The 11,304-nt window shown below is 43.0% G+C and overlaps 1 protein-coding gene across 1 annotated transcript in view; it reads left to right on the top strand.

Annotated features, from left to right (window-relative positions):
* The first annotated feature begins 4,625 nt into the window (after positions 1-4,625).
* Positions 4,626-11,304, top strand: part of PCDH18 (protocadherin 18) — a 7,915-nt gene continuing 1,236 nt past the window's right edge. Inside the window, exons 1-3 of the mRNA XM_018560669.1 lie at positions 4,626-7,118; positions 7,490-7,575; positions 7,667-7,833. Coding sequence (XP_018416171.1) covers positions 4,626-7,118; positions 7,490-7,575; positions 7,667-7,833 — 2,746 coding nt within the window. The remainder of the gene's footprint in view (positions 7,119-7,489; positions 7,576-7,666; positions 7,834-11,304) is intronic.

Genomic DNA, 11,304 nt, shown 5'->3' on the forward strand with positions numbered 1-11,304 from the left:
TACATTTAGAAATGTGCTGAAGATCTTCACCACAGTGGGCCGTATGGATGTATGAATGTCACCTAGCCTAAGTTGATATAGTTATTTTCCTGCCCTCAATGGTGTGCATCCAGTACATAGTCACACTGTGTTACTGGAATCTCTGTTAAGAGGTTACCAATGATGGGTGTCATAGCAGGTGAATGTAATTGGGCATCAGCTCACATTAGTTTTTCTCAACAGGTGTTATAAGGCATCATGCACATTGGCATTGAGGCATGTTATCATCAGATACCCACCTTTAAGTTTAAAAAATCAGCATGCTTCTTATGTGAACAGAACTTGTGTAGTGCACTTAGTGTGGGTCAGAACTGTCAAGACACACCTGTGTACAGTTGATGTCCTCTGAGGTACCATGATTTGAGATGGGTGTGAATGCCAGCATCCACACTAGGCATGAGGGCTATCCCGGGAAAGTGGATATGCCAACATACATCAGGGAACAGGAAGGTACCAGGCTTCATGCTGTTTCTGTGCAGCCATGGTATGTGATGAGTTGGCTTGACCTGCATGTGGATGCACCACAACTCTACCTCCAATGAAGGCATTCAATCCTTTAATCCCAAACAGGCACACAATGACTCCATCCCTCCAATAAAATCAACTTTATTTGCTCCAAAGCCACTTAGTCTCTCCCAGGGTCTTCTTTGCACTAATGCATTTCACCACAAATGGCCTTAATCAAAGAGGTCAATGAAGGCAGATACCTGTGTGCAAACACTTAACAATTCTGAACTCATGAAAGAAACATGTATTGAGAGGAGTATGTTGGATGCCATTGATGACTTTCTTCTGGTAATGCTAACTACCTAGCTTTTATACTTATCCTATCATTTCCAAATCATTATACCCGAGCATGTGCACAAGCAGAGTGAAGTCACAACTTCTGATTTGCATACTGGTTCTATAACTACTGATGCCAGAGGATCAATATGACAGCCAGACAACTGTCATTTTAAGAAGGAAGTCATCAAGAGCAGCCAACATTTTTCTAATGACAGAATGATACGACCTACCAGACTGAAAACTACCTAACTGCTGAGGTCCTTTCTGACTTTAGGACCACTTTTTTCTTCTGGGTCCTTCACATCACTGACAATGCAGCAGAACATGTTCCTCAATGTTCACAAAGGAGAGCTCCAGGAAACATTTCTAGAGAAGACAGTGGATGGAAAATGTAAAGTCTTAACTTCACTTACCTCTGTGCTGTCTTTTCTCAGATACAACTCTGTATTTAACCCCTGCTGTCCTTTCCAGAGCTATTCCCTAGGGATTTCCTATTAACCATTATGGGGCTGCTATCAGCAGAGGCATCTCAGTAAGATAATCATGGCATTCACAATGTTGTGTATGGCAACCAATCAGGCTCCAATTTTTGAAGCTTTCCTCCATTGTCACAATGCCTGCAAGAATAAGTCTTTGTTGAAGCTGTAATCTGTAACCTTTTTAGAAAGCGGAATAATAATCATTTATGTGAGGAACAGAGACAATACAGACTATAATTGTATCCATGGTCATCTGAGAATAGCTACAACAGTCCTGATCACTACATGTATTTGTAGCCACATGTCAATGAACATTTGGGGGAATTTATCAAAACTGGATCAGAAAAATCTGGAGCAATTGCCTATGGCAACCAATCAACTTCTCTCTTCAGTTTGTTCAGTTAAGATTTGAAAATGAGAGAGAGATGCTGATTGGTTGCCATGCACAGCTGCTCCAGATTTTGTCTGCTCCAGTTTTGATAAATTCCCCTCAGAGTGTTTATAGAAATATGGAGGCTGCTACTGCTGGGCTTTCCATTTGAAAATGCTAGTTTCCTAGCTGCTGCACCGCAATTGCTTCAATATTTCCCAAATCACTGACATGACACAAGCACATAGATCTGGGGTTTCTGATCTTCTTTCTTGTTCATGTTCAGGGTTCCTAGCAAAAGCAAAGATGCTCCCAATGCTGACCTCTTTTTACTAGTTCTCTGGCTATTCTACTAATCCAATGGTCTCAAAGTGACACTCAACGTATAAGTTAAACCTTAAAAATGCATTTAAGCACCTTAACTATTAACACAAATGTAGCTTATTTGTGTATCACTCAACTGTAGATCCTCAAATCATCTCTGAATTGGTGCTGACACTGTCCTTCCTTCGGGAGCGGTGGCTACTTTAAAACACACAAGGACCACTAGGAACAAAGTTAGCCACCATGCAGAAGGAAGGGCAGTGTCAGCATGAATTTAGAGATGATTTGAGGATCTACAGTTGAGTGATACACAAAAAAAGCTACATTTTAAGTTACATTATAAGTTATAGTTACAGTGTTGTAAAGTAGCCACCAATTAAAGCTCACTCTCTTGATGGACTACAATCTAAATACAAATTAGTAAACTAAATGTGAGATTGTAGTCTATCACGGGAGCGAGCTTGGAGAGGTGGCTACTTTACAACACACATAGGGACCATGGGGAACAAAAGTAGCCACCCTCCAGAAGGAAGGACAGTGTCAGCACCAATTCAGAGATGATTTGAGGATCTACAGCTGAGTGATACACAAATAAGATACATTTTTGTTAATAGTTCAGGTACTTGAATGCATTTTTAAGATTTAACTCCTGAGTTTAGTGTCTCTGAAATACCCCCTGAGTCATTGAAATGGACCAAATAAGCCGACAAAGAAAGTCAGGGTATAGTGAAAAGTCCTTTTCTGTATACTTGTTTAAAGTCCTATAAGCAACAAGCAGTTGCAGAATGAAAAGCCAGCAATGCCTTCCCTCAAATTGCTCCCAGCACCTTCCTGGAAGCAGGCTATGTGGAAGGTGGCCTCATTCAACATAAACAGTATAGAATAGCTTTTACTTTCTGTGTACAGCCCCTGCAGCTCAGGGAATTTGGAACCAGTCCCACAAGTCATTCTACAGTCTGGTCCCGAATTCAGTTTCTCTGTGTCTAGAATACAGTCTCAACACTGTAAAGTTTATTCTGATTAGCATGAAAAAGCTTCCTCGGTGGAAAAGACTGAGCCACTCATTACAAGTAATCAGGCAGCAGACCACAAGTCCTCTCCATGGGAGAGTTCTCTCATCGAAACCACTCGCTGAAAGCCTGGCTCTATATAGTCTAGTGATGCCCCCCTCCCCTGCCACCTTCTTCCACCCAATTCTGAATGATTGCTTCCCAATCCACAGCAGAAACTATTAACCCTGGAAATGTTGCTGCCTGGCTCCACAGCTGTTACAAGGTTATTGTCACACTATGATAAGGTCAGGAATCGTTCTTTATCTAAAGTGCTAAATGCTTTAGTGTATTGGTTGAAGCTTGTGCCAAATAGATGAATGATAATCATGGGGAACAGAGATAAAATATGGATTATGTAACTGTACAGCTCTGAGAATTGGTAAAATAAATCAAGTCTGCATGGGTAAAAAGCCACCCTACAGGAACAGAGATGGCTAAGTGAAATTAAAACCCAGGGACAGTGAGATTTGTTTTGCATACAACCCAAGGTCGGGTGAAATGTCAAAACTGCAAAACAAAAGGAATATTATACAAAAATCCGGACAGAAATGTGTTTTTCCTTCCATGACAATGTCACAGCCGGGCTTATTCAATAAGTGCGATGCTCAAAGTGCAGTAACCCCTGGCAACAGCCATGTCATCCTCCACTGCAAGCTGAATCCGGTTGCCATGGGCAACTGCATTTTCAGCATCTTGTTCCAGCTTGTCTCTGCTTGCCTGTTATCTTTAAAAACACACAACCAGCATTGCCTAACATCTATTTTTTTTCCCTCGACAATGCAGACAGGTAGAAAGCACAGTGAGGGCTCTGCAGTGCCGGATCTTTGTGCACATCCAGTACCAGGCAGAAAATAACAGCAGTGGAGGAAATGCTGCAAAGGATGAATTGTAAACTTCAATTGCTACAAATCCTCACCCACAGCTGAATCTTTCTCTGCGCCTCATAAGTCGGGGCGTCACTAGGATCCCTGCCTATAAGAGTAAAAGGGACAATGACTTAAAGTTTGGTATTTTTCTGCAATTTGTCCCGTCTTTTGTTATGGCACGCTTGCAAAAAAAAAAGTGAATGCAGTAGGAGGAGCAGCCCTGTCTTCTCACTCCCCCCTTATCCCCATCCCCAGCAGCACATTCTCCCGCTACTAATGTGACTTCACTGTCGTTTGATTTGGAAAATAGCTGATTGGCTGGAAGCGATTGAGCACATGCAGAGCAGGAGCTTTGTCTGAGTTGGAGTGAAGTTGGACAGATTTTTAGTCTGGAGTCAGCAATCAAGGGTGTTTAGTCTGCAGCAGAGCGGTGAGCAGGAAAGAGGATCTCAGAAGGAGAAGACTGCAGATTCAGCAAAGACCCCTGCAATCCATGGATACAACACGGCACGTGAATGAAATCCTGATGTGATCCCTACTGCCGGGATGCTGCTTAGTACATCGCACCGGTGAGCCCCGTGTAGGCACAAAGTTTGCCCACTCCACCCTACCCTGCCATCTCTCCGCTCGCCCTTCAATGCCTGCTGCTGAGCCCCATTGGATCTAGGCTCTCTTCATTTGCCTCTCGCTGGATTTCTTTTTTATTATTATGGATCGCTCTAGGAGGCACCGGAACGGTAGGAAAATGAACTCTGTCTTCTTCTTGCTCGCTTTTCTCCTCACCGACCGGGGTGTGCTTGGGAAGAATTTAAAGTACAGCATCTACGAGGAGCAGCTGGTCGGTTCTGTGGTTGCCCGACTGGCAGAGGATGTGGCTGATGTGCTGTCCAAGTTACCGAACCCGTCGGCGGTCCGTTTTAAAGCGATGCAGCGGGGGAACCCTCCTTTGCTCATCGTCCAGGAAGATAACGGGGAGATCAGCATCGGCCATAAGATTGACAGGGAGCAGCTGTGTCAGAAGAACTTGAACTGCTCCATAGAGTTTGATGTGATCACCCTGCCCACCCATCATCTGCAGCTGTTTCATGTAGAAGTTGAGGTGCTGGATATCAACGACAATGCCCCCCACTTTTCCAGGGCTCTCATCCCCATTGAGATCTCTGAGAGCGCGGCGGTGGGTACCAGGATCCCCCTAGACAGCGCCTTTGACCCTGATGTCGGGGAGAATTCCCTCCACACCTATTCTCTCTCTGAAAACGAGTATTTTAAGATCGAGGTGAAGACCAGGACTGATGGAGCTAAATACGCAGAACTTATTGTGGTCAGGGAGCTGGACAGGGAGCTTAAGTCCAACTATGAGCTCCAGTTGACCGCTTCAGATATGGGGGTGCCCCAGAGGTTCGGCTCAGCCATCCTTAAAATAAGCATTTCTGATTCCAATGACAACAGCCCGGCTTTTGAGCAGAAGTCTTATGTTATCCAATTGCCTGAGAATTCCCCCGTTGGGACCCTACTCATAGACCTCAATGCTACAGACCCAGATGAGGGCGCTAATGGGAAAGTTGTCTACTTATTCAACAACAACGTGTCCCCCAAAATTACTGACATCTTTAGGATGGATCCAGAGAAAGGTCAGCTGACTCTAATGAAGCAAGTGGACTATGAGACTACTAAATCTTATGAGATTGATGTTCAGGCCCAGGACATGGGTCCAAACTCAATCCCTGGCCACTGTAAGATCATTATCAATGTTGTGGATGTGAATGATAACAAGCCTGAGATCAATATCAATTTGATGTCTACTGGCAAAGAAATTGCTTATATTTCAGAGAGTGCACCCCTGGATACCTTTGTGGCCTTGGTAAGGGTGCTGGATAAAGATTCTGGACTCAATGGGGAAATTGTATGCAAACTACATGGACATGGGCAGTTTAAGCTGCAGAAGACTTATGAAAACAACTATTTGATATTAACAAATTCCACGCTGGATAGAGAAAAAAGGTCAGAGTACAGTCTGACTGTAATAGCCGAGGACAGGGGGCTGCCAAGTCTGTCCACAGTTAAGCATTTTGCAGTACAGATAAGTGATGAGAATGACAACGCACCACAATTCCAGACAAACAGATATGAGATTGTCATCGTGGAGAACAATTCACCTGGAGCCCATATAACATCTGTAAGGGCTACAGATCCAGATCAAGCTGAAAATGGCCAGGTGACATATGTCATTCCTGAAAGCTTCATTCAAGGTAGTTCCATAACAACTTATGTGACTATTGACCCTTCAAATGGTGCAATATATGCTCTCAGGGCCTTTGACCACGAAGAAGTAAATCAAGTAGTATTCACCGTCCAGGCAAGGGATAGTGGCGTTCCCCAGCTTGCTACTAATGCTACCGTGGTGCTTACTGTAGTTGACGAAAATGACAATGCCCCAGTAATTATGACTCCTTCTCTGCACAATAACACAGCCAAGATTGGAGTGCCAAGGGATGCTGAAATTGGCTATTTGATCACTAAAATTAGGGCCACAGATAAAGACTCTGGCATGAACTCTGAACTTAATTGTGCCATAACTTCAGGGAATGAATATGAAATTTTTATAATAGATCCAAAATCATGTGAAATATACACTAATATGAGTATGGAGAGTTTCCCTTTTCAGGAGTGGGAGCTTCAAGTGTCAGTTCAAGACAAAGGGACACCTCCACGTACCACTAAAGCACTTCTTAAATGCCACATTATTGAAACTTATGATGCTGCTGGCAGTACTGAGGCTAGTTATGTTAACCAGGCCTCAATGGATGTCTCAATGATCATTATTATTTCCTTGGGGGCTATCTGTGCAGTTCTTTTAGTCATCATGGTCATATTTGCAACGAGGTGCAACAGGGAAAAAAAGGACAATCGATCTTACAACTGCAGAGTGGCAGAATCAACATATCAGAATCACCCAAAGAGGCCTTCCAGGCAAATCCACAAAGGGGACATTACTCTAGTGCCTACCATGAATGGTACACTACCAATTAGATCCCATCATAGGTCTTCTCCTTCCCCATCCCCTACTTTGGAACGTGGCCAGATGAGCAGCAGGCAAAGTCATCACAGCCGCCAATCACTCAACAGTCTGATGACAATATCATCTAATCATGTACCAGATACATTTGCGCTGGAACTGACTCATTCTTCGCCTGCAGTGGAGGTAAATAAGGCCTTTAGGTACATTAACTTGTCAACAAAAGAGGGTTATGCTTTGCCTAAGCCCCACATATGTGACCACAGGAAACCATGTTGTCTTTCTTTACTTCAGCACTATATATTTATATATTTGTTCACTATAACAAATGAATGTAAATTTCCATTTATGTCAAAGCACTTTATTACAATGTTATACATTTTAAGACGTTGTTATGCTAACATTTATTCTTTCAGTCTGTTAGCATGAATACAATGCATTGAGATAAGTTTAGCTGCCTAAAGTGTGTTTAAAGTTGCAAGCTAAACTTAAGTCCTGCCTATGGATTTGTCACCTATTAGATTGGTATAATGTATTTTACATCTTTTCTTTGGCAGGTATCCCAATTGCTCTCCATGCTTCACCAGGGACAGTATCAGCCAAGACCAAGCTTTCGTGGAAACAAATATTCAAGAAGCTACAGGTGAGCTAAATCTCCATTTTACTTTTAACGAAGCTCCACTGAGTTTTCTTCTCTAAAGATTGCATCCACATGTTTTCTTCCTGCTTCGCAGATATGCCCTCCAAGACATGGATAAATTTAGTCTAAAAGACAGTGGACGTGGAGATAGTGAAGCTGGAGACAGCGATTATGATCTGGGCAGAGATTCCCCAATTGACAGACTTCTCGGTGAAGGGTTCGGTGAACTTTTCCTTACTGATGGGCACAGAATTCCTCCAGGTAGGCTTGCTGATATTTCCTGTCTAATTAATTTACTGCTTCTTCCTGGCTGTCAGATGATACAGAAGGGGACAGGAAGCATCGCTCATACATAGGCACAGCACAACAGAACCTTTAAACTCTGCTCTCTTCCTTGCCTGCTGCTGCCTGCTTTCAGCAATAGAGCACAGCTGGTATAGATGAGACAGCCACAATATTGAGCATTTTGCCCAAAGCAAAATCAGTTTTCGCTAAGCAGCAGATTTTAGTCCCATGTGAATGTATGCTAAAAGGTTATGTCAGGGAAGTTGGTAATAGTTAAGTGTCAGCAGTATGGAGAGAACTTGTTCTTAGCAATTTCTCAAAGATCATAGATTTCTTAACCTTCTATTGAGTAGATCAAAAGGCCACATTCAGGACAAAGAAGGCAATGTCCTTAGGCCGTGTCACAAACAATGCTTCCTAGTCCAAACTACACCTTTTATAAGGTTTAATCTTACTCAAAGCATTTCCTTGTGCTGTGCCTACTCGTAAAAAGGGCCAGTTTTATTATTATCATACAGGATTTATATAGCGCCAACAGTTTGCGCAGAGCTTTACAATATACGGAAGACATTACAATCACAATACAAATCAAGACAAGATGGTAAGGAGGACCCTGTCCGTAAAACTTTAACTACAGACTTGGTCATTTGATGTCAGTGGTTCTTCAATGAATGTATGTTGGTGTGTCGTGCATGTGAATGCTCTGGAGAAGTTTTATATTGGCGGAGTTGTCACAGGATCTGTACATAACATGTGATGTAATAAATCCTAGTTTATTAAAGTTCAATCCCATTACTTGTGCTGAAAAGTTCAAACGTAACCTCAATCAAATTGTGAAAGTATCACATGATGCTTTAGTGACTGGTTAGGGATTCAGTATTTCTCTGTGTGTGAACAATCAATACTTGTTCACGAATCAGCAACAGTAAGACTTATTTACCACATGTCCCGATTCTAGCAATAGCTGAGTGATTACAGAAAACATGTCTTTTGTGTAACCTGGTACAGATGATTCTGGTGAATGCATTGTAGGAGCACATTATCCTTCCAAGGTCACTCTCTGCAAAGGCACAATTCTGATTTTACTGCTTTCATTTTGTTTATGCCCTAAACAATGCTCTTTTATTAAGCTAACAGCAGCTAGTATGGCACCACATAAGTTAAGTATCATAGAGGGGTGTTTACTAATCTATTTAAGAATGTCAGCTAGTGCAAAGGGTTCTTTGGAGAACAATGAATTGGGGGCCCTCCCCCACATATAGTGACAGCATTCCCTTCATACAGCCCCCAGCTCCTGCTGTCCTCAGTTGTAAGGGTCCCGCAGATGGAACCTATGTTCAATGTGGTCGTATGCCGTATTTCAGCCAGGCCATCTGTCCCCTTGTATTGTTTTCTCCTGCCTTTTCATCCTATCCAATGCACTGCTTCAGTAATTTGACCACAGTGTCTGTTAGTTTCGTCCAAGTACACCTGGGCTATTTTTCATCCTTACTTGCTCAGACATTTGCATTAACTCTTTGTGGTGACAGAGATTCTGCCATCATGCTGAACCAGGCTGCCCCTCATTGCTAATAAGAAGACATGTCATTGGTTGGCAGTTGTCTTATAGAAAACAGCAAATATAGTAATGCTGAGATTTTTTTTTAGAGTTTGCAGGAAAATAATATAATGGTATTTGGTTTCAAAAGCGACTCCAGTGGAGAGGAAAAAAAAAATTGCAATTTTGTTCGGTGGTATTGTAGCAGAGGCTGTCAGCAACGAAATGAATTTATGATAGCCATATATTTGAAAATGAAAAGTGATCCTTGGAATATCTTATGCTAAATCTGTGTCCAGAAAAATAGTGTATGAGAACAGAATGCAAATCCTGTTGCAATATTAGGAAATGGCCTAGGAACAGAGGTGCACAGAGTAACAGATATAAAAGTCATTCATAGTTTATGATGAATGAGTTATATGGAAATGAATTGGCTTCTGCAATTAGTGGGCTTTACATTTCAAAGCATGTGAGCTAGTGTAGTCAAAGTACATGCTGGTATACAGTTGCCCATGGCAGCAGAGCCGTAGCTAGCTCCCTTTGTGTCCGAGGCAAGAACAGAAAATTGTGCCCCTCCAACAGGCGTCTGGCGTCAACCAACGCCACGCACGTGCAGCGTCATGTGACGTCTTGGACATGTCTCCAGGATGGCAGAATGCGCCGGTGGCCGTATCCAAAATATCATAAAAATGTGTTTTGTTTGATGAAACTAATGCAAATGTGTTTAGTTTCTGTTTATTTCACCCAAAACAAATTTTTAGTATTTGCATATGTCTAATAATGTGTGTGTGTGTGTGGGGTTGTGTATTTTTACTGTTTGGGGGGGCTTTGGTAAATATCAAGAGTCTAAACAGACACCTGACATTTCCTTTTTTGAAATAGAAAAAGAAACTGAGGACACAGAGTCCTCAATCTCTTTTTCTGCAGCCTCTGTTCTAAATGAATGAAAAGCATTCAGTACAGAGGATATCCATTCATTCACAAACTGGTGATAGTAAAATATTCATAAACAGGAAGTGATGTAAAGCACTTCCTGTTCATTCATAATTTGGGACACATAGTACTATGTGTCCCCCAGTTGCCCCAGTTGTTTACAAGCATTGGAGTGATCAGCTGATCACTCCAGTGTTTGTGCTGCACACAGAGGATCGGCATATATCACAGATATTTACTGATCCTGCGCTCTCCATCCTGAGCCGTTCGGCCACGCACAGAGCTGCACAGGTCGATGGCCTAGCAAAGAGGCGATAAAGAGCCGCTGGCTGTCAGATCCTGGCCAAGTGCCTCTCTCTCTCCTCACTGCTTGGCCATCCTAGATGACAGGTCCCTTCCCCCCCCCTCCTGTTACCTGCTGCAGTGCTCCTTTTTTTCTCGGATTCCCTCTGCCTCTGGCCATACAGGTGTGGGAGAGCAGCAGGGATCTGAGTAGAAGCTGCATGCTGTGCCGCCCCTTTACTCCCTGCCACCCTGAGGCTTAGCTGTGTTGGCCGCCTGGCGCCGCTGTTGCCGTTGCCATGGCGCCCCATGCTCGCACACCCCAAAGGCCGGCTCTGGCTGCACCGGCTTGCAGCTGCGCCGAGGCGAGTGCCTCACTTCCTTCCTACGGCCCTGCATGGCAACCATTCAGAAATAAATGTGATGCTCTGAATAATTCATATGGACTTCTGATTGATTACCATGGGCTACTGTATGCCATTTCTCTTTGCACACAAACGTAAGCCAGACTAGAATGTAACAATAAATCTGTGAGCCATTATTGAATCTTGCAACCAAGTATGAGCAGGCACATTTAGCATAGTAAACTAAAAATTAGCTATGGCAGTAATGATGACAGGTTCTTTTGCTGCATAATGAAACCTGCTAACCATAGTAAGGGCACACACACACAAAGACCTGCATATATACAAGCA

This window comes from Nanorana parkeri, unplaced genomic scaffold, assembly GCF_000935625.1.
Source record: "Nanorana parkeri isolate BGI_ZX_2015 unplaced genomic scaffold, ASM93562v1 scaffold472, whole genome shotgun sequence".
Classification (NCBI taxonomy): Eukaryota; Metazoa; Chordata; class Amphibia; order Anura; family Dicroglossidae; genus Nanorana; species Nanorana parkeri.